The 24096-nt window shown below is 45.9% G+C and overlaps 1 protein-coding gene across 1 annotated transcript in view; it reads right to left on the bottom strand.

Annotated features, from left to right (window-relative positions):
- Window positions 1-6503: 6503 nt before the first annotated feature.
- The window catches only part of LOC139272753 (solute carrier family 22 member 3-like), a 58593-nt gene continuing 41000 nt past the window's right edge, over window positions 6504-24096 (bottom strand). Inside the window, exons 7-10 of the mRNA XM_070888864.1 lie at window positions 19891-20105; window positions 11961-12069; window positions 10551-10663; window positions 6504-6607 (exon numbers count right to left, since the gene is read on the bottom strand). Coding sequence (XP_070744965.1) covers window positions 6504-6607; window positions 10551-10663; window positions 11961-12069; window positions 19891-20105 — 541 coding nt within the window. The remainder of the gene's footprint in view (window positions 6608-10550; window positions 10664-11960; window positions 12070-19890; window positions 20106-24096) is intronic.

The raw sequence follows: 24096 nt of genomic DNA, 5'->3' as shown, positions 1-24096 counted from the left end.
TTGAGCTGTGTATAAAACTATCCAGAAACATTGCAATGGGAGTGGGGTAGGATCCACTGCTGTTACTAGAATGTACTGCAAAAAGTATGATAACATCAGTGGCATGGAGTTTCCGCTAGGGGGCGCAATCAGCAAACTACACCCAGAATGGTGAACGGACTGTTTTTCGGACTGGAGGAAGGTATACAGTGGTGTTCCCCAGGGGTCGGTACCAGGACCACTGTTTTTCTTGATATATATTAATGACTTGGACTTGGGTGTACAGGGCACAATTTCAACATTTGCAGAAGACCCAAAACTTGGAAGTATAGTGAACAGTGAGGAATAGACTTCATGAGGACAGTGGGGAATGGGCGGGCACGTCGCAAATGAAATTTAACGCAGTAAAGTGTGAAGTGATACATTTTGATAGGAAGAACGAGGAGAGGCAATCTAAACTAAAGGGTATAATTCTAAAGAGGGTGCTTGAACAGAGAGACCTGGGGGGTATATGTGCACAAATCGTTGAAGGTGACAGGGTAGATTGAGAAATCGGTTAAAAAAGTTTACGGGATACTGGGCTTCATGAATAGAGGCAGAGTACAAAAGCAAGGAAGTTATGAAGAACCTTTATAAAATAGGGGCTTGGCCTCAACTAAAGTATTGTGTCAATTCTGGACACCGCATTTTAGAAAGGATGTGAAGGCCATAGAGAGGGTGCAGAAAAGATTTACAAAAATCGTTCCAGGGATGAGCGACTTCAGTTACGGGCATAGACTGGAAAAGCTGGGGTTGTTCTTATTATGTATTTAACCCTTTGTAACCTGCATGACACCTGTTGGGAGTCCCCAAAAAAAAGAAAAAAAAAGAGGGCTGTTATAAGTGTCTGGAGTGTCCCCCGACACTCGGGGCACTCGATCTACTGTTTATTTGTACTCCCCTCAAAAGAGTTGTTGGGAGTCCCAAGGGATCCCAGCATCCCTTGGGAGCACAGTATATAAGCAGGCCACCCATGAGGTACCTGCACTCTGGAGTCTTATTAAAGGAGCTAAGGTCATGCTTGCTCATTGTACACAGTACTCAGTTGCATCCTTTATTATGAGTGTACCAATTGGTGCCGAGGTAACGAACAACTGCATGAAAATGCAAAGAACAGTTGGTATCCTGGAGAAGTTCTCAGAGGGGGACAATTGGGTGGCTTTCGTGGACAGACTCGACCAATACTTCGTAGCCAACGAGCTGGAAGGGGACGAGAACACGACTAAATGAAGGGCGATCCTACTAACTGTCTGTGGGGCAACAACCTATGGCTTCATGAAGAATCTCCTGGCCCCGGCAAAACCAACAGGGAAATCCTATGAAGAATTGTGTACACTGGTCCGGGAGCACCTAAATCCTAAGGAAAGCATTTTGAGGGCGAGATATCGGTTCTACATGTGTCAACGACTGGAGGGCCAGGAAGTGGCGAACTATGTCGCCGAACTAAGGTGCCTCACAGGACATTGTGAGTTTGAGGGATTCCTAGAACAAATGCTCAGAATTTTTTGTATTGGGCATTGGACATGAGACAATCCTTCGCAAACTGTTGACTGTAGAAACTCTGAATATAAGTAAAGCCATAACGATAGCCTAGGCATTTATGTCCACCAGCGACAACACCAGACAGATTTCGTAGAGTAAAGAAATTTCGGCCAGTACTGTGCATAAAGTAACGTCGGTCTTAAGCAGAAATGTACATGGCAGAACGTACACGCCGGCTGCTGCGGCCCGACCTCAGTTGACCCTGAGTCCGCCATCAATTGTTAATGCGAGGCAGTTAACACCCTGTTGGCGCTGCGGAGGTGATCATCGGCTCCATCAATGCTGTTTTAAGCACTATGTATGCAATGGTTGCAGAACAATGGGACACCTCCAACGAATGTGCAGGCAAGCTGCAAACCCTGCAAACCACCACGTTGCAGAGGAAGATCGATCCACAGTGGATCAGGCTGAATTGGAGACTTGTACTGAGGAGGCAGAAGTGTATGGGGTACACACATTCACTGCGAAATGTCCACCAATAATGTTGAATGTTGAACTGAACGATATTCCAGTATCTATGAAACTGGACTCGGGGGCAAGTCAGTCCATTATGAATAAAAAGACCTTCCTCAGGCTGTGGGGCAAAAAGGCACACAGGCCCAAGCTCAGCCCCATTCACACCAAAGAATTAATCCCTGTAATTGACAGTGCAGAAGTCAAAGTCTCCTATGACGGAGCAGTACACGAACTCCCGCTGTGGATTGTACCAGGGGATGGCCCCACGTTGTTTGGCAGACGCTGTCTGGGAAAAATCCGCTGGGTCTGGGACGATATCCGAGCGCTTTCATCCGTCGACGACGCCTCATGTACCCAGGTTCTGAGCAAGTTCCCATTGTTGTTCGAGCCAGGCATTGGAAGCTTCTCGGGGGCTAAATTGCAGATCCATTTAGTTCCCGGTATGCGACCCATCCACCACAAGGCACGAGCGGTACCATACATGATGCGTGAAAAAGTGGAAATTGAGCTGGACAGGCTGCAACATGAAGGCATCATCGCACCGGTGGAATTCAACGACCGGGCCAGTCCGATTGTCCCGGTACTTAAGGAGGACGGCACGGTTAGAATTTGTGGGGACTATAAAGTAACGATTAACTGTTTTTCACTGCAGGACCAGTACCCGCTACCCAAGGCAGATGACCTATTTGTGACCCTGGCTGGAGGGAAGACATTCACCAAGCTGGACCTGACCTCTGCCTATATGATGCAGGAGCTGGAGGAGTCTTCGAAAGGCCTCACCTGCATCAACACGCACAAAAGACTGTTTATCTACAACCGGGTGCCCGTTCGGGATTCGGTCGACCATGGCAATCTTCCAGCAGAACCTGGAGAGCCTGCTAAAGTCGATTCCTTACACAGTGGTTTTCCAGGACGACATATTGGTTACTGGTCGGGAGACCATGGAACACTTGAAGAATCTGGAAGAGGTTCTGGATCGCGTGGGGCTCAGGTTGAAACGCTCGAAGTGTGTTTTCCTGGCACAGGACGTCGAGTTCTTGGGAAGAAGAATTACAGCAGACGGTATCAGACCCACCGACGCCAAGACGGAGGCCATCAAGAACGTGCCGCAACCACAGAATGTGACGGAGCTGCGGTTGTTCCAGGGACTCCTTAACTATTTTGGTAATTTCCTACCTGGGTTAAGCACCCTGCCAGAATGCCCACATACACTACTCCGCAAGGGCGACAACTAGATATGGGGGAATTCACAAGAGGCTGCCTTTAAGAAAGCCAGAAATCTGTTGTGTTCAAACAAACTGCTTGTCCTGTATAACCCTTGTAAATGATTAGTGCTGGCTTGCGATGCGTTGTCATACGGGGTCGGGTGTGTGTTACAACAGGCTAACGAATCGGGAATTTTGCAACCGGTCGCTTATGTGTCCAGGAGTTTGTCCAAGGCCGAAAGGGCCTACAGCATGATTGAAAAAGAGGCTCTGGCGTGCGTCTACGGGGTGAAAAAAAATGCACCAGTACTTATTTGGCCTCAAGTTTGAGCTTGAAACTGACCACAAGCCGCTCATATCGCTGTTCTCTGAGAGCAAAGGGATTAACACCAATGCCTCTGCCCGCATTCAAAGATGGGTGCTCACGCTGTCGGCATACAACTATGTAATCCGCCACAGACCGGGCACAGAGAACTGCACAGATGCTCTCAGTCGGCTGCCATTGCCCACCACCGGGGTGGAAATGGCACAGCCAACGGACTTGCTCATGGTCATGGAGGCATTTGAGAACGAGAATTCTCCCATTACGGCCCGCCAGATCAGGATCTGGACCAGCCAGGATCCTTTACTGTCCTTGGTAAAAAGCTGTGTCCTGATGCAGGAGGCGATTAAGCCGTTCCACAGATGCAAAGATGAGTTGTCCTTGTAGGTGGGCTGTCTATTTTGGGGCAATCACGTGGTCTTGCCCAAGAAAGGCAGAGATACGTTCATATGTAAACTGCACAGCACCCACCCCAGGCATCGTAATGATGAAAGCCATAGCCAGATCCCATGTGTGGTGGCCCGGCATTGACTCAGATTTAGAATCATGTGTGCGCCAGTGCAACACTTGCTCTCAGCTGAGCAATGCACCCAGTGAGGCACCGCTAAGTTTGTAGTCGTGGCCCTCCAAACCGTGGTCGAGGATCCACGTTGACTATGCGGGCCCATTTCTTGGCAAAATGTTTTTGATTGTCGTGGACGCTTACTCAAAATGGATTGAATGTACAATAATGTCTGTAAGCATGTCCACGGCCACTATCGAAAGCCTACGAGCCATGTTTGCCATGCATGGCTTGCCTGATGTCCTAGTCAGCGACAATGGGCCTTGCTTCACCAGTGCTGAATTCAAGGAATTCATGACGCGCAACGGGATCAAACATGTCACATCTGCCTGTTCAAGCCTGCATCCAACAGCCAGGCAGAACGGGCAGTTCAGATCATCAAGTAAAGCTTGAAACGAGTGTCGGAAGGCTCCCTGCAGACCTGGCTGTCCCAAGTGCTGCTCAACTATCATTTATTAAAGGAGCTAAGGTCACGCTTGCTCATTGTACACAGTACTCGGTTTCATCCTTTATTATGAGTGTACCAGTTCTCCTCAGAGCAGAGATGGTTGAGATGAGATTTGATAGAAGTGTTCAAAATCATGAGGGGTCTAGACAGAGAAGATAGAGAGAAACAGTTCCCATTGGCAGGAGAGTCAAGAGGCAGAGGACACAGATTTAAGGTGACTGGCAGAAGAACCAAAGATGACATGAGGAAAAATACAGCGAGTGGTTAGGACCTGGACTGCACGGCCTGAAAGAGGGTGGAGGCAGATTCAATCGTGGCTTTCAAAAGGGAATTGGATAAGTACCTGAAGGAAAAAAATTGCAGAGCTACGGGGAAAGGGCGGGGAGTGAGACAAGCTGAAGTGCTCTTGCAGAGAGCCGGAAAGGGATCGACGGGCTGAACATTCTCCTTCTCTGCTGTAACCATTCCATGATTCTATGAATGCGCTGGATACTGCATCAGTTTTGCCAAAGTGAACTTAGGCTCAAGTTTCTGTGCAAACTCATTAGCATAAGCCCGAATGTAAAAATTGCCCATGAATCAGCGCATTCAAGCAGCATAATTGATCATAATCGATTTGTGACTTGAACAAGGCATTCTCCAGGATCACAAGGGAATGGGATTGCCATTCTTCAACTGACTGATTAATGTTCTTGGTCTTACTTTTTAAATTGGCTTCATGCCGTCCTGGAGGCATGACCAGATTTGTGAGCAGGGATTGTGTAAAAGATCAAGGCTACTCGAGTGTAAAGTGTTTACAACCTACTCACATTTTAAATTCTGCGCACTTTGGCACTATTTCATTTCAATTCTGCCTAGATTCCACTGTTACCTGGGCAGAAATAATGTGGAAACACAACCCCAGTGTGCCCGGATTTGTTTTGCTGTATAAAGTTTCACAGAATTGTGCCCAAATTAAAACAGAGAAAAACAATGGTGCAATATTTTGTTAGTAAAACAAATAAATTTAATTTTATCACATACAAAATGTTTACCTTAGTTTTGCTAGGTTGCTCTATTCTGATGCCTTCAACTGTTTCATTCCTTTCATTTTTGATTCATGTGTCTTCTAATATTGTTTGATTTTAGAACCATTTTCACTGTGTCTTTCTTACCAGCTACTTTCCTTACCAAAACGTAAAGCACTGTCATTTTAAAATGTACTACTGTCATTTTTTCATTGGCTTCTCCGTATACTTGAGAAATTGTTAAACTTGACAATTAAACTTTAGGTGCTCATTAGTGTGTTATAAGTGGGAATTTATATATTCATAAACGTTTACCATATCAGTCATCGTGGCAGATCCACTATTGCCCATTTTACACCCCCGCCGATGTTGAACTTTAGCCCCACCCCACCCTTCCCCAGTGTATTCTATTGGAGAATGAACTACATGATAAAACAGCTCTGCAAGAATCATCTCTTCTGTCCAGCTCACATGATAAAATTCCTGGTGCCAAGACCACCATCCACTTCAAACATTATTATAATAAACATGGAATCATCAATTTCTTACTTTTATTGGACTAATACACAACAGGCTTCCATTTGCTACATTAATAAGCTGAAAATTATGCCCATTATTCCTTCAATTTTTGCTTTGCACAAAACTCTACCACCTGAATGAAGATAATTGGTTGTAATATGATTGATAAGTATGTTTTTTTTTGTTCAAGGCCCTGATTCAGAAGTCAACAATATTAGAACCAGCATACCAAGGCCGCTACTTCCTTCTCTGATACATTTCTTGCCATTCCCTAGGTCGAAGTACGGAGGTTGATCATCTCTTTACATTCATCCTGGTCATGTTCATAAAGCCTGCAGGTATAAGGTGGAACAAAGTATGAAGCATTTGTCACAGTTTGAAAAGAAGCATAGCTACCTGTTCAGTGCAGGCTCCACATCCATAGTTACCTCATAATGTTTTCCACGTCGTGCACCGTTTCCGGTAGCCTCATGCCCCTTGTTTCAGGCAAAAGCAGCAGCAAACCACCAGCTACTAGAGCAAGTACACCTGGAGCAAAATGGAGGCTAATTACAAAGCACTTTCTTTGCTACAGTATCCTTCATTATTTGACTTATGTAGAGTCCATAATTTGTCAGGTCTAGGTTAGGAAACTTGCTTCGTTTATTGACAAGTTGAATGTATAGAATATGCAAACCTAACCTTGGCTGTCATAGGTTAAATGCAGTATACGTTGCAAGTAACAACACAAAATGTTAGAAATGGGTCAACATGGTTGACTCTTAACTGTCCTCTGAAGTGGCCTCGTAAGCCAGACAGTTGTATCAAAACAATTGCAGTGGTTGAAGGCGGCGGCTCACCACCACCTTCGCAGGGCAACTAGGGATGGGCAATAAATGCTGGCCTTGCCAGTGATGCCACATCCCAAGAATGAATAAAGAAAAACATGCATCACCCGGTGTGTGGAACCCTTCTGTGTGTCCCACTTGAAATATTAGCCATCTGCCACAATGGACACCACTGTGGATTATCCCGTGTGTTTCAGATGCTGTCTGACATGTTGTACATTTCCATCAATTTCTGTTTTCAATTCAGATTTCCAAAATGAGTCTTTATTTTTATCTCAACAGTTTGTAAATCTTTTATGGGCATATGTGCCTTATTCTTAATGAGGCTGGAATTTCTGCCCCTCGGGTCTATACGAACCTGGGAAGGCATTGCAAAAGCCGTTTATTAGCGCACAATGCGCATTTGCTGAAAACCGGCTTTTCCGATCTGTCTCCTCGGGAGCGAGGACATTTGCAAGGGCAAGATTGTGGGATTTACCCATATCTTGCCCAGCAAATGTCCTCAAAGCTCTTGTGCCTGATAAAAGCAGGCATATAGCCTACTGGTACAGGCGTAAGAGTTTTAAAATACACAAAAACATTTAAAAATAAAATTATAAAACATATTTTATTGTTAAAAACCCTCCGCACTACGGTAATTATGATAAACCATAATTTAGAAAACTTTTATTAAAAATAAGAAAAATCTATTTTTTTTATAATACATAAATAACTAATTTAAATTAATAAAAATCTGTGGTGTATTTTTTTGATTTTTTATTATTGGTTTTGTGTATTTTGAGGGCTGTTTCTCCAACTTACGGAGTTCCCATTATTATGAATGAGTATATACTTTACCTGATTGGCTGCCCAGAGCCATGTGACTGCAGCTCCAGGCCTGCGCATGTCCTGACATGCACGTGCTGTGACACGCAGTCAGTGGAGGCCTCAGGACCGGGAACTTGCATGGGCGCAGCAGGATAAGGTAAGTCGCATTTTTTAAATGTTTTTTTTATCCGATTGCCCGCGGGAAGCAGCCAACCGGGATTTCTGGGCCATTGTTTTTATTTGTTTAGAACATGTTGTTGAGATTTTGTTGTATTGCTGATGTGAGATGAAGCTTTCTCCTGGTATGCTCCAAGCAGTGTATTCAGGATGTGAACGGGGTCAACAGGGAAATGGAAGAGGTATGTCAGCCCACGCTGTTCTTTCCTATCGTGTAGCCAGTTAATAGTGGAGGGCTGGGACATAGGAGGCCATTCAGCCCCTGGAGCCTATTCTACCATTCAGTGAGATCATGGCTGATCTGTAACCTAACTCCATCCACCCTCTTTGCCTCCATATCTCTTTATACCCATGGCTAGCAAAAATCTTTCGATCTCAGATTTAAAATGATTGAGCTGGCATCTACTGCTTTTTGTGGGAGAGAGTTCTACACTTCTACCATCCTGTGTGTGAAGATACTGTTTCCTAACTTCTCTCCTGAATGGCCTGGCTCTGATTTTAAGGTTATGTCCCATTGTGCTAGACTCCCTCACCAGCGGAAAAGGTTTCTCTCTATCTACCCTATCAATTCCTTTCAAAATCCCCCAAATCTCAATCAAATCACTGCTTAACCTATATTCCAAGGAATACAAGCCCAGCTTATGTAAGCTCTCCTCATAATATAACCCTTGTAGCCCTGGTAACACTGGTGAATCTGCACTGCACTCCTTCCAAAGCCAAGCTATCTTTCTGCGGTGCGATGCCAGGACTGTACACAATACTCCAGATGTGGTCTAACTAGCGCTTTGTATAGCTGCAGCAAAATGCCCTCCCTTTATATTCTAGCCCTCTCGATATAAAGGATAACATTACATTAGCCTTTCTGACTAATTTTTGTACATGACCACTACATTTTCAATCGCTTTGAACCTCCACTGTTTCTAGCTTTTCATCATTTAAATAATACTCGGATCTATCCTTTTTTGGTCCAAAATAGATGACATCATATTTACCTGCATTGAAATCCATCTGCCACAGACTTATCCACTCACTTAATCTTTCAATGTCTCTATGTAATTTTATGCTCCTGTCTACACTAGTTACTATGCCACCAATCTTTGTGTCATCAGCAAACTTGGACATATGGCTCTCTATTGCATTATCCAAGTCAAAACTAAATAGTGAATAGTTGAGGTGCCAGCATAGATCCTTGTGGGACACCACGAGTCACTGCTTTATGATTCGAGTACGTGCCCATTATCCCTACTCTCTGTCTTCTAACCAAGCTCCGAACCAGATCAATAATTTGCCTTCAATTCCATCAGCTTTAATTTTAGCGAACAGTCTCATGTGTGGAACCTTCTCAAATGCCTTCTGAAAGTCGATATGAACTAAATCCATAAATATTCCCCTGTCCACTACTTTAGTTACTTACTCAAAAAATTAAATTAGGTTTGTTAGACGTGAACTAACCTTTACAAATCCATGTTATCTCTCTCAAATTTCTCTAAGTGCAGAGTCCCTCTGTCCTAATTATAGATTATAACCATCATCATAGGCAGTCCCTCGAAATCGAGGAAGACGTGCTTCCACTCTAAAAGTGAGCTCTCAGGTGACTGTACAGTCCAATACAGGAATTACAGTCTCCGTCACAGGTGGGATAGACAGTCGTTGAAGGAAAAGGTGGGTGGGGAGTCTGGTTTGCCGCACATTCCTTCCACTGCCTGCGCTTGTTTTCTGCATGCTCTCGGCGTCAAGGACTTAAGGTGCTTAGTACCCTCTCGGATGCTCTTCCTCCACTTAGAGCAGTCTTTGGCCAGGGACTCCGAGGTGTCGGTGGGGATGTTGCATTTTATCAAGGAGGCTTTGAGGGTGTCCTTGAAACGTTTCCTCTGCCCACCTGGGGATGGCTTGCTGTGTAGGAGTTCCGAATAGAACGCCTGCTTTGGGAGTCTCGTGTCGGGCATGCGGACGATGTGGCTTGCCCAACGGAGCTGGCCGAGTGTGGTCAGTGCTTTGATGCTGGGGATGTTGACCTGATCGAGAACACTGATGTTGGTGCGTCTGTCCTCCCAGGGAGATTTTCAGGATCTTGCGGTGACATCGCTGGTGGTATTTCTCCAGCGACTTGAGGTGTCTACTGCATATGGTCCACATTTCTGAGCCATACAAGAGATCAGGTATTACTACAGCCCTGTAGACCATAAGCTTGGTGTCAGATTTGAGGGCCTGATCTTCGAACACTCTCTTCCTCAGGCAATCGAAAGCTGTGCTGGCGCACTGGAGGCGGTGTGGGACCTCGTCATCGATATCTGTCCTTGCTGATAGTAGGCTCCCGATAGTATATTTTTAAGCCCCCCCCCCTCTCCCAAGTACATAGGAACAGGAGGAGGCCATTCAGTCCCTCAATCCTGTTCCGCTATTCTATTGCATCATGGCCAATCTGTATTTTTACTCCATTTTCGGTTCTATAAGTCTTAATACCCTTGCTTAACAAAAATCAATCAATCTCAGTTTTGAAATAATCAATTGACCTATCGTCTACTGCACTTTGGGTGTACCTCAGTGCTATATTTCTTTAAATATAACGTCAGGAAATAAATGATTCAATAGTACTATTCTCCAATGAATGGATAAAATAGATTTTTAATTTATTCATTGAAATGCTTCTAAAAACTCACCAAAAATGACTAGTGGAAGTTCAGCCCAAATGGTTGTTAATCTGAAGAGCACAAATGGTGCTGCAATCCCACCAATGTCGCTCAGGGACGAACACACCGAAACCCCAAAATTCCTGTTTTAAAAAAAAAATGATGAATTCACTAACCGACACTTACACCATCCACTGAGAAAAGAAGTTAGAGCAGACAAAATAACTAGGCAGTGCATTACAGATCATAACTCTCCTCATCTTCCCATGGTTCTTTTGCAAATTAATTTACATCCGTACCCTTTAGCAACTGCCCCACTTGCCAGTGGAAAAATGTTCTTCCTATTTACTCTATCATAACCCCTCATAATTTTGAAAACCTCTATTAAATCTCCCTTTAAACTTCTATGCTCTAAGGAGAACAACCCCAGCTTCTCCTGTCTCTCTATATAACTAAAGTGAACCAACAGAATGTAACACCGGAGGGGAAAAAAAGAGAACAGTAACTACAACATAATGGATGTGTTCAGAGCTTATCTGTGGTGGGAGCAAAACCATGTATAATATCATTTGTAACAAACAGATCTCCTTAGGCTAAATCAGAGAGTCGGGGTACAGGGGGGGGGGGGGGGCTGCGGGAGAAGTGGGGATGGGGTTTGGCAAGGGACGAGCTTCAGATTTTGCTGTGGAAGGAAAGGAAATAAGATAGGAGTACAGTTTTTAGAATATTAATAGATTGGTACAATCAATTAACTTTATTTTTAAATAAGAGGATCTGTTTTGCTCAGTGTAAATCCGAGTTGTATGCTCCCTGCCTTCTTTATGTTGCTGGTTCTCTTACTCTCCTTCCTCCTCTGATTCTTTCTGTCTCTGTTCTCCTCCGCTTGCTTCTCTGCCCCCTTTTGTTTCCCTCTCTGTCCAGTTTTTGTTCTCTCTCTCGCTACATGATAGAGTAGTTAGGAAGAAAATGTTTCTACTTGCAGGAAAGGCAGTAATGGGAGGGCGCAGATATAAATTAATTGGCAAAAGAACCAGGGAAGATGAGGAAAGTTTTTTTACACAGCGAGTTGTTATGATCTGGATTGCACGGCTTGAAAGGGTGATGAAAGAGATGCAAAAGTAACTTTCAAAAGGGAATTGGATAAATACTTGTAAAGGAAAACTTTGCAGGGCTATGGGGAAAGAGAAGGGGAGTGGGCCTAATCGGATAGCTCTTTGAAAGAGCCGACACTTGCATGATGGGCCAAATGGACTCCTTCTGTGTTGTATGATTTTACGATTCACGCCAATAAGCCACCATCAGTCAGATAATCTGCAGTTGTTTCCATGGTAATGTCAGAGATGGGTTTTTCGGAGTAATTACCAGCCATCCTCAGTACTGGGACACTATATCCACCCTCTTCATATGGTTTAAGATCATTGAAAATGTTTTATTAGTTACCTTATTGACGTGGGATGCAGCTCATTGGTTACAAGGAAAAGTATACTGAGTGACATAGTTATTCCACATCTGCCCAATGTGGCGACAGCAGTTTTGAGCCAGTGCATATCTTTGAGAGGAGAAAACAAAGCCAATGTAAGGAACAGACATACAGAATATTAACATAGGAGAGCAATCACTTGCATCTGGGTACAAGACGTTCACCAAATATTACACCCACTCTTTAAATCAATTCACACCTTTAAAAGGATACGCCTAGACTGGCAGTCAATACATTTCTAAAAAAGGTAAACCAATCACCAAAATGTCTGATTTTTAAAAAGTAGTCAATTTTCTTCCGACTTATTTTTGTGTTGCAGCGGCTTTTGATCAATTTTCATCAGCAGCAAAGATGACAGGAAGTCAAGTGCCAACCGTAACTGCCTTCTGCCTGGTTTTGGACTCAGCAAAAGAAAGCAACTCTAGGCCCTACAATGGCCAACCTTGAAATTTTCCTGCAGGAAATATATCCACTATTGCCATCTAATTATTCATTGTACTGAGAGTTACAAGAGACTGAAGTAGCAGGTCCTGAGAAAAGTCAGGCTTGTGCTCAGTAACATGGCACTGGGCTGGAAGTGTGCAGTTTTCCAATGTCCACTAAAGCTGCCAGCTGCTGCAAGATTTAAAGGCCTGCAGTAGCTTAAAGGGGCTGGGATTTTAACAAATACCCCAGTGAGGCTGTAGAAGTACTTGTCAATGCAGTTCGGCAAAGGATGGAGGCATTGTTTGGAAACCTGCAACGTGGTCCTGCAAGGAAAGCAGCAGAGTATCAGAGGCAGGAAGATGGCCAAGGCAAACAGTGCCGAGTCTACAACCCCACGCACCAGCAACTCAGTGCCGGAAAAAGTTTATAGCCTTTCAAGTTTAATCACCTCATCCGCTGCTGAAGCCCTCACCCATGTCTTTGTTATCCCTAGACTTGACTATTCCAATATACTCTTGGCTGGTCTCCCACATTATACCCTCCGGATATAAAAGGGGTCAGAGGGTCTAGTAAGGAGGGGGAACTGAGGGAAATCTTTATTAGTCGGGAAATTGTGTTGGGGAAATTGATGGGATTGAAGGCCGATAAATCCCCAGGGCCTGATGGACTGCATCCCAGAGTACTTAAGGAGGTGGCCTTGGAAATAACGGATGCATTGACAGTCATTTTCCAACATTCCATTGACTCTGGATCAGTTCCTATGGAGTGGAGGGTAGCCAATGTAACCCCACTTTTTAAAAAAGGAGGGAGAGAGAAAACAGGGAATTATAGACCGGTCAGCCTGACCTCAGTAGTGGGTAAAATGATGGAATCAATTATTAAGGATGTCATAGCAGTGCATCTGGAAAATGGTGACATGATAGGTCCAAGTCAGCATGGATTTGTGAAAGGGAAATCATGCTTGACAAATCTTCTGGAATTTTTTGAGGATGTTTCCAGTAAAGTGGACAAAGGAGAACCAGTTGATGTGGTATATTTGGACTTTCAGAAGGCTTTCGACAAGGTCCCACACAAGAGATTAATGTGCAAAGTTAAAGCACATGGGATTGGGGGTAGTGTGCTGACGTGGATTGAGAACTGGTTGTCAGACAGGAAGCAAAGAGTAGGAGTAAATGGGTACTTTTCAGAATGGCAGGCAGTGACTAGTGGGGTGCCGCAAGGTTCTGTGCTGGGGCCCCAGCTGTTTACACTGTACATTAATGATTTAGACGAGGGGATTAAATGCAGTATCTCCAAATTTGCGGATGACACTAAGTTGGGTGGCAGTGTGAGCTGCGAGGAGGATGCTATTAGGCTGCAGAGTGACTTGGATAGGTTAGGTGAGTGGGCAAATGCATGGCAGATGAAGTATAATGTGGATAAATGTGAGGTTATCCACTTTGGTGGTAAAAACAGAGAGACAGACTATTATCTGAATGGTGACAGATTAGGAAAAGGGAAGGTGCAACGAGACCTGGGTGTCATGGTACATCAGTCATTGAAGGTTAGCATGCAGGTACAGCAGGCGGTTAAGAAAGCAAATGGCATGTTGGCCTTCATAGCGAGGGGATTTGAATACAGGGGCAGGGAGGTGTTGCTACAGTTGTACAGGGCCTTGGTGAGGCCACACCTGGAGTATTGTGTACAGTTTTGGTCTCCTAACTTGAGGAAGGACATTCTTGCTATTGAGGGAGTGCAGCGAAGATTCACCAGACTGATTCCCGGGATGGCGGGACTGACCTATCAAGAAAGACTGGATCAACTGGGCTTGTATTCACTGGAGTTCAGAAGAATGAGAGGGGACCTCATAGAAACGTTTAAAATTCTGACGGGTTTAGACAGGTTAGATGCAGGAAGAATGTTCCCAATGTTGGGGAAGTCCAGAACCAGGGGTCACAGTCTAAGGATAAGGGGGAAGCCATTTAGGACCGAGAAGAGGAGAAACTTCTTCACCCAGAGAGTGATGAACCTGTGGAATTCTCTACCACAGAAAGTAGTTGAGGCCAATTCACTAAATATATTCAAAAGGGAGTTAGATGAAGTCCTTACTACTCGGGGGATCAAGGGTTATGGCGAGAAAGCAGGAAGGGGGGTACTGAAGTTTCATGTTCAGCCATGAACTCATTGAATGGCGGTGCAGGCTAGAAGGGCTGAATGGCCTGCTCCTGCACCTATTTTCTATGTTTCTATGTTTCTACGTAATCTACGTCTGCCCGTGTCCTAACTCCCATCAAGTCCCGCTCACCCATCATCTCTGTGCCCGCTGATCTACATTGGCTTCCGGTTAAGCGACGCCTCAATTTCAAAACTTTAATCCTTGTTTTCAAATCCCACCATGGCCTCGCCCCTCCCTATCTCTGTAATTTTTTCCAACCCCACAAACTCCGCTGCCCCCACGCGCCCCCCCCCCGCCCTGAGATGTCTGCGCTCCTCTAATTCTGCCCTCCTGAGCATCCCTGATTATAATCACTCAACCATTGGTGGCTGTGCTTTCTGTTGCCTAGGTCCCAAGCTCTGGAACTCCCTGCCTAAATCTCTCTACTTCTCTTTCAAAACACTCCTTAAAACCTACCTCTTTGACTGAGCTTTTGGTCACCTGCGCTAATTTCTACTTATGTGGCTCGGTGTCAAATTTTTTTTCTCATAATACTCCTGTGAAGTGCCTTGGGATGTTTCACTACATTAAAGGTGCTATATAAATACAAGTTGTTGTTGTTACCAGATGTGACACAGGAAGAGGAGTTAGCCATATTTTCCAAGAGCTAACCATGTTTCTCATTGTGTTAAAGTGCTCGCATAGTTTAACCATCAATGATCATGAGGTAATGCAAGTCCTTTGCAGACCAGGCTTCACCTGCAACTATTCCCTTACTCACATCTTGTATGTTCTGACTGCACTAAAAGCTTCACATGAAATGCAATTGGTTGGTTCCTACACCCATCTTCAACCCCATTATACTTTGCTTGTTGGCATCTGATTGGCAACCAGGTGTTCTTCTCAGTTTTTGTGTTCTTTTTAAAGGAAAAGACACCCATACCAGCAGAGAGAGATTGGCATCAGCTTGTGGGCCCCCAAACCTCAGCCCCCTTACCCCTTGGAGGAGCGAGGATTACAGCTCCTGAGGAGAGAGGCCATAAAAGAAGTCAGAGAAACAGAAGGAGGGCAGGTTCCAGCTGCAGGTTCATCATGATATCCCAGTTCTCTTTTTTCTCATCTTAGTGTACACGACATTACTTCAGCAAATGATATCATGAAACCTTCATGTCAGCCTGTGTGTGTGATATGAGCCGGAATTTTGTGGGAGGGGCCAGCGGGTGTGTATGGTGGTGGGTCGGGTGGAAAGTGTTTTTTTCCCCCCACAGCGGGTCGGGACCCCGCTGTGAACCTGCCGCCGTGCGCCTTTCCCGATGTCGGGTCTGTCAACGCAGAGCATACCCGACATGCAGCAGCGGAGGATCCAATTCAGGTAATTAGTGGCTTGTTTAGAGCCACTTAAGAATGATTTTCAGCGTACCCACGGGGCCAACGCTGGTCATGCTCCGCATCTGTCAAGTTGAGGCGGGATTTCAGTGACCATTGAATCAGCTGTTGATTTGACAGCTTCAAATGCAATGTAAGAGCTCCCACCTTACGGGCCCAAGCTTCAGGCTGCGCCTAGAACGGCGCAGCCTCGACCTGGAAGCCCGTTTTTCGCGCCAGAAAGTGCGCCTAAAAAATACTTACCGATTCCCCGGCTCCCTGCAGGTCCTCTGGAGCTGGGTGCGGCGCAGCATGAGCTGTGGGGGGCGGAGCCAGGTCCCTGCGCTGAAAACGGTGCCGGGACCTCTGCACATGCGCGCTACAGTGGGCTACTGCAGGCGGCCAAAACTGTGTGGGAGGAGCCCGAAGCACGCAGCCCCTAGCCCTGGCCGAATGGCCTCACTGGGGCTGCATGGATCAGGCTATACCTCCCACGCCCAGCTTCTGCTTCCTCCCGACCCGACCCAAAATCTACACTTACTCCATTCTAAGTTAGTTTGGAGTAAGTTTTCACTGCCTAAACTTTCAAATCGGGTGGAAGTGGCCGGACACGCCCCCTTTTGAAAAAAAAATCTGTTCCAAACTGAAACTGGTCTAACTGACTAGAACTGGAGCAAACTAAATGCCGAGAATTGCAATTTCTAAGATACTCCATTCTAAAAAAATTAGGAGCAATTCAGGCCGAAACTTGGCCCCTACATATCTTTCCTCAGCCACAAATTCTTCCTCACTACATCTCCACAACAGATTCACCATACTGCAAGTCTATGCATGTCACCATCGAGTCTGACCTCATTACTGCTCTCACCATTGACAGATCGCTTCCGTCATCTCTATTTCACCTGCCATCTATTCCATCAGCATGGGTGCCTTTTATGCATTCTCACCTTGGTCCAACACATCACGATCAGCCCCAACACGAGCAGCACCAACAAAACCAACCTTCTCCGCAATCAGTTGATGCTGCATTAGGCACAGGGCATCTGCACCCGACCACATTGCTGCCCGGGAGGCCAGGGATGACCTCGCCATGGCCAGATTTACTTCACTTGATGCTGAACACTCTGGCTGCCACATGGTGCACCAGGTTGGCATCACCCACACCAATACCAGAAAGTATCTCTGCAATGCCCAAGCCATTCCTTTCACACTTATCACCATTGCAGGGGGTACCATTATGTCTATGGGTGCTTATTTTTACCCAAAACACTGCTCTGGAGCATTGCCATTTCTCTTGCTGCTTTTAAATTTACTCTTTCCTGAATCCTCCCACCCCCACTTCATTAGTTTAAAGCCCTGTCTACTGCCCTAGTTATTCAATTCACCAGGACACTGGTTCCAGCCCAGTTCAGAGGTAATGCATTTGAGGAGGGCTAACAAGGAAAGGGAATACACATTAAATGGTAGGACATTGAGAAGTGTAGAGGAACAAAGGGATCTGGGACTGCATATCTACAGATCCCTGAAGGTAGCAGGCCAGGTAGACAAGGTGGTTAAGAAGGCATACGGAATGCTTGCACTTATTAGCCGAGGCATAGAATATAAGAGCAGTGACTTATGCTTGAACTGTATAAAATACTAATTAGGCCACATCTGGAGTACTGTGTGCAGTTCTGGTCACTGCATTACAGGAAGGATGTGATTGCACTGGAGAGGGTACAGAGGAGATTTACGAGGTTGTTGCCGGGAGTGGAGAATCTTAGCTACGAGGACAGATTGGATAAGGCTGGGTAGTGCCCCATGAAGTAAAACCGTTGCCTCCCACACCACCCTTTGAGTCATGCATTTACCTTTCTAAGCTGTTTAACCCTATACCGATTGACTCGTGGCTCAGGTAACAATCCAGAGATTATTACCTTTGAGGTTCTGCTTTTTAAGTTGGACACCAGCTCCTCAAACTCTTTCAGCAGAACCTCATTCCAAGTTCTGCCTATGTTGTTGCTCCCTCTCCCACTCCAAGTTCTTTTCCAGCCGTGAGGAGATATCTTTAACCCTGGCGTCGGGCAGGTAACAACGTTCAAAACTCCCAGTCGCGGCTGCAGAGAACTGTATCTATCCCTCTGACTATACTGTCCCCTACCACAACTACATTCCATTTCAGTACCCCCACTTGCATGGCCTCCTGTACCATGGTCAGCCTGCTCATCCAGCTGAAGGTTTTTCCTTTATCCACACAGGCAGCAAAAACCTCATACAGGCAAAGGCCGAGGCTCCTCCAGCACTGCACCTGGGGTCCCCTTACCTGCCCGAGTTGCAGTCACACCCTCCTGACCCTGTACCACTATCTAACCCAAGGGGTGTGACTGCCTCCTGGAGCAAAGTATCCAAGTAACTCTCCCCCTCCCTGATGCCCCGCAATGTCTACAGCTCGTACTCCAGCTCAACCACTCTGAACCGAAGTTCCTCGAGTTGCAGACACTTGCTGCAGAAGTGGTCGCTTGGGATTGCGCTGCTCCCCGCCAGCTCCCACATGCTGCAGTTACGACACACCGCCTACCCTGCCATCTCTAACCTGGTTTTATTTATTAATTAAAGCTTTTATTCAATCAATATTTTAGTGTTATTGTTCAATTATTTTATCTGTTCCAAGTTATTAATTTAATCAGTACAGGCTCTGAAGGTAACCCCCTTCCCGAACTCAAAGCAATTAAAAGCTGCAATACCAACCAATCATCTACCCGCTCTCCTGTGACGTCACTATCTTTTCACCAGCTGCTCTTTTTAAACTGCCCGCTGTTGTTCCCGCTCTTTTTAAACTGCCCGCTGTTGTTCCCGCTCTTTTTAAACTGCCCGCTGTGGTTCCCGCTCTTTTTAAACTGCCCGCTGTTGTTCCCGCTCTTTTTAAACTGCCCGCTGTGGTTCCCGCTCTTTTTAAAAACTGCCCGCTGTTGTTCCCGCTCTTTTAAAAAACTGCCCGCTGTTGTTCCCGCTCTTTTAAAAAACTGCCCGCTGTTGTTCCCGCTCTTTTTTAAAACTGCCCGCTGTGGTTCCCGCTCTTTTTTAAAAACTGCCCGCTGTTGTTCCCGCTCTTTTTAAACTGTCCGCTGTTGTTCCCGCTCTTTTTAAACTGCCCACTGTTGTTCCCGCTCTTTTTAAACTGCCCGCTGTTGTTCCCGCTCTTTTTAAAAACTGCCCGCTGTTGTTCCCGCTCTTTTTTAAAACTGCCTGCTGTGGTTCCCGCTCTTTTTAAAAAACTGCCCGCTGTTGTTCCCGCTCTTTTTTTTAAACTGCCCGCTGTTGTTCCCGCTCTTTTTAAACTGCCCGCTGCTGTTCCCGCTGTTTTTAAACTGCCCGCTGTGGTTCCCGCTCTTTTTAAACTGCCCGCTGTTGTTCCCGCTCTTTTTAAAAACTGCCCGCTGTTGTTCCCGCTCTTTTAAAACTGCCCGCTGTTGTTCCCGCTCTTTTTAAAAACTACCCGCTGAGGTTCCCGCTCTTTTTAAACTTCCCGCTCTTTTTAAAAACTGCCCGCTGTTGTTCCCGCTCTTTTTAAAAACTGCCCGCTGTTGTTCCCGCTCTTTTTAAATACCCGCTGTGGTTCCCGCTCTTTTTAAACTGCCCGCTGTTGTTCCCGCTCTTTTTAAATTACCCGCTGTGGTTCCCGCTCTTTTTAAAATTCCCGCTCTTTTTAAAAACTGCCCGCTGTTGTTCCCGCTCTTTTTAAAAACTGCCCGCTGTTGTTCCCGCTCTTTTTAAACTGCCCGCTGTTGTTCCCGCTCTTTTTAAACTGCCCGCTGTGGTTCCCGCTCTTTTTTAACTACCCGCTGTGGTTCCCGCTCTTTTTAAACTGCCTGTGGACCCGCTGAGGTCCGTGCAATGGCAGCCAGAGAGTGCTAGATTGAATGGCCCTCCCACGGGTTCGCTGGCCAAGTTTCCCCCCGCTGTGTATAGAAGAGTTCAGCCCTCACCTTCTGGAATACACGCTGCCAACAGGCACGATGCTCCCGCCAGGACGTTGGAGGCCACAAAGGGTCTGCGCCGCCCCACACGGTCAACCAGCAGGGCGCCCAGGATTGTTGCTGGCAGCTCCACCGCTCCGGCCACGAAAATATCAACGTAACTGTCGCCTGCCTGGATTCCTAAACGCAGGATCAGCCCGAGATACACCAGGCTGCTTGTGAACCTGGAAAACATGGAAAACACACGCGGTGACACCAACCGGCCCACCGCCGCGGCTCTCCTGAGGCCCAGAGTTTACACATTTCTTCAATCAGCCGGCCTCCTCCGTCGTGTTTAAACTCTCCCGAAAGCCCTCCTTGCACTCAGTAACCATGGTAGCGGGCGGAGAATGAAGCAGCTCTTTGACCTGCCCATTTACCGCCGCTTCTGTTTTAGAGGGTGATTAATGCTGCCAGCCGGAGCCTCGTGAACTGATGCAAACAAAGGTCGAGTTGTTGGCTATTTGGACCCAGCGCCATTCCCCCCGCTCCCCGCCAGTTTGTTTTGAGCGACCGTTCATGGGGCCCTCCGCTGCTCTCAGGTAAAATCGGATCGGGCTTTCATGAAGAAAAACACATTTCTCGACGTGGCTTGCGTGTTGTTTTGACCTTACAGGATTTGAAAGTACTTGTGGTTTCTCCTGCAGGCTGTGGGCACTCTGTTGTCCTGCCCCAATCATCCTCGGGAGTGGTGACCCACAAACCGGGACGGCTCTGGTCTCTCGCTAACTCCTCTGGGCGGTTGCCACTCTTGTCCCGTTCAGCTTTTGTCCAACATCGTCCCAAGGGTTTCCTTCTCCAACCGGGAATTCTTTCCCAGGGCCGGGCCTTTACATCTTTACCTCCCAAAGTCTCCCATCTCTCTTACATTCTGCGTGCTATTAAGACCCAATCTTGGCATCACCTAATTATTACTTCCTGATTAATCTCATCCTCTTTCCTACTTTTTCCATCTTTTGGGGCTATAGAGATTGGCGCATCAGCTTGGTTTGTGTAAAGAAAGAAAGACTACATTTATATAGTGCCTTTCACAACCACAAAGGACTTTAAAGCCAATGAAATACTTTTGGAGTGTAGTCACTGATTTAATGTGGGAAACGTGGCAGCCAACGTGGACAGCAAGCTCCCACACACAGCAATGTGATAATGACCAGTTAATCTGCTTTTGTTGTATTAATTGAGAGATAAGTATTGGCCAGGACACTGGGGATAACTCTCCTGCTCTTCCTGATCTATTACAGAGAAAATAGGTCCAGGAGTAGGCCATTCGGCCCTTCGAGCCAGCACCACCATTCAATAAGATCATGGCTGATCATTCCCTCATTACCCCTTTCCTGCTTTCTCTCCATACCCCTTGATCCCTCTAGCCGTAAGGGCCATATCTAACTCCCCCCTCCCCCGCCCCTGAATATATCGAATGAACTGGCATCAACAACTCTCTGTGTAGAGAATTCCACAGGTTAACAACTCGCCGAGTGAAGAAGTTTCTCCTCATCTCAGTCCTAAATGGCCTACCCCTTATCTTAAGACTGTGTCCCCTGGTTCTGGACTTTCCCAACATCGGGAACATTCTTCCCGCATCTAACCTGTCTAGTCCTGTCAGAATCTTGTATGTTTCTATGAGATCCCCGCTCATCCTTCTAAACTCCAGTGTATAAAGGCCCAGTTGATCCAGTCTCTCCTCATATGACAATCCAGCCATCTCTGGAATCAGTCTGGTGAACCTTCGCTGCACTCCCTCAATAGCAAGAACGTCCTTCCTCAGATTACGAGATCTGAATTGAACACAATATTCCAGGTGAGGTCTCACCAAGGCCCTGTACAACTGCAATAAGACATCCCTACTCCTATACTCAAATCTCCTAGCTGTGAAGGCCAACATACCATTTGCCATCTTCACCGCCTGCTGTACCTGCATGCCAACTTTCAATGACTGATGAACCATGACACCCAGGTCTTGTTGCACCTCCCCTTTCCCTAATCTGCCGCCATTCAGATAATATTCTGCCTTCGCGTTTTTGCCCCCAAAGTGGATAACCTCATATTTATCCACATTATACTGCATCTGCCATGCATTTGCCCATTCACCTAACCTGTCCAAGTCACCCTGCAGCCTCTTAGCGTCCTCCTCACAGCTCACACCGCAACCCAGTTTAGTGTCATCTGCAAACTTGGAGATAGTACACTCAACTCCTTCATCTAAATCATTAATGTATATTGTAAAGAGCTGGGGTCCCAGCACTGAGCCCTGCGCCACTCCACTAGTCACTGCCTGCCATTCTGAAAAGGACCCGTTTATCCCGACTCTGCTTCCTGTCTGCCAACCAGTTCTCTATCCACGTCAGTATATTACCCCTAACACCATGTGCTTTGATTTTGTACACCAATCTCTTGTGTGGGACCTTGCCAAAAGCCTTTCGAAAGTCCAAATACATCACATCCACTGGTTCTCCCTTGTGTACTCTGCTAGTTACATCCTCAAAAAGTTCCAGAAGATTCATCAAGCATGATTTCCCTTTCATAAATCCATGCTGACTTGGACCGATCCTGTCACTGCTTTCCAAATGCACTGCTATTTCATCCTTAATAATTGATTCCAACATTTTCCCCATTACTGATGTCAGGCTAACCGGTCTATCATTACCCGTTTTCTCTCTCCCTCCTTTTTTAAAAAGTGGTGTTACATTAGCTACCCTCCAGTCCATGGGAACTGATCCAGAGTCGATAGACTGTTGGAAAATGATCACTAATGCATCCACTATTTCTAGGGCCACTTCCTTAAGTACTCTGAGATGCAGACAATCAGGCCCCGGGGATTTATCGGCCTTCAATCCCATCAATTTTCCTAACACAATTTCCCGTCTAATAAGGATATCCTTCAGTTCTTCCTTCTCGTGAGACCCTCGGTCCCCTAGTACATCCGGAAGGTTATTTGTGTCTTCCTTCATGAAGACAGAACAAAAGTATTTGTTCAATTGGTCTGCCATTTCTTTGTTCCCCATTATAAATTCACCTGCAAGGGACCTACGTTTGTCTTCACTAATCTTTTTCTCTTCTCATATCTATAGAAGCTTTTGCAGTCAGTTTTTATGTTCCTGCCAAGCTTCCCCTCGTACTCTATTCTCCCCCTCTTAATTAAACCCTTAATCCTCCTCTGCTGAATTCTAAATTTCTCCCAGTCCTCAGGTTTGCTGCTTTTTCTGGCCAATTTATATGCCTCTTCCTTGGATTTAACACTATCCTTAATTTCCTTTGTTAGCCACGGTTGAGCCACCTTCCCCATTTTATTTTTACTCCAGACAGAGATGTGCACTTGTTGAAGTTCATCCATGTGATCTTTAAATGTTTGCCATTGCCTATCCACTGTCATCCCTTTAAGTATTATTTGCCAGTCTATTCTAGCCAACTCACGCCTCATAGAGTCGAAGTTACCTTTCATTAAGTTCAGGACCCTAGTTTCTGAATTAACTGTGTCACTCTCCATCTTAATAAAGAATTCTACCATATTATGGTCACTCTTCCCCAAGGGGCCTCGCACAACAAGATTGCCAATTAGTCCCTTCTCATTACACATCACCCAGTCTAGGATGGCCAGTTCTCTAGTTGGTTCCTCGACATATTGGTCTAGAAAACTATCCCTAATACATTCCAGGAACTCATCCTCCACCGCATTGCTACCAGTGTAGTTAGCTCAATCAATATGTAGATTAAAGTCGCCCATGATAACTGCTGTACCTTTATTGCACACACCCCTTATTTCTTGTTTGATGGTGTCCCCATCCTCACTACTACTGTTTGATGGTCTGTGCACAACTCCCACTTTCCTGCCCTTTGGAATTCCGCAGCTCCACCCATACCGATTCCACATCATCCAAGCTAATGTCCCTCCTTCCTATTGCATGAATTTCCTCTAACCTTCCTAAATGTCGAATACCCCTGGATGTTGAGTTCCCAGCCTTGGTCACCCTGGAGCCATGTCTCTGTGATGCCAATTACATCATATCCGTTAACTGCTATCTACACAATTAATTTGTCCACCTTATTCCGAATACTCCTCGCATTGAGGCACAGAGCCTTCAGACTTGCCTTTTTAACACACTTTGCCCCTTTCGAATTTTGCTGTAATGTGGCCCTTTTGTTTTTTGCCTTGGGTTTCTCTGCCCTCCACTTTTACTA

This window comes from Pristiophorus japonicus, chromosome 9 (assembly GCF_044704955.1).
Source record: "Pristiophorus japonicus isolate sPriJap1 chromosome 9, sPriJap1.hap1, whole genome shotgun sequence".
Lineage (NCBI taxonomy): Eukaryota > Metazoa > Chordata > Chondrichthyes > Pristiophoridae > Pristiophorus > Pristiophorus japonicus.
Note: the sequence above shows the minus strand (reverse complement) of the source record. Positions and strands in the feature narration are given on the sequence as shown.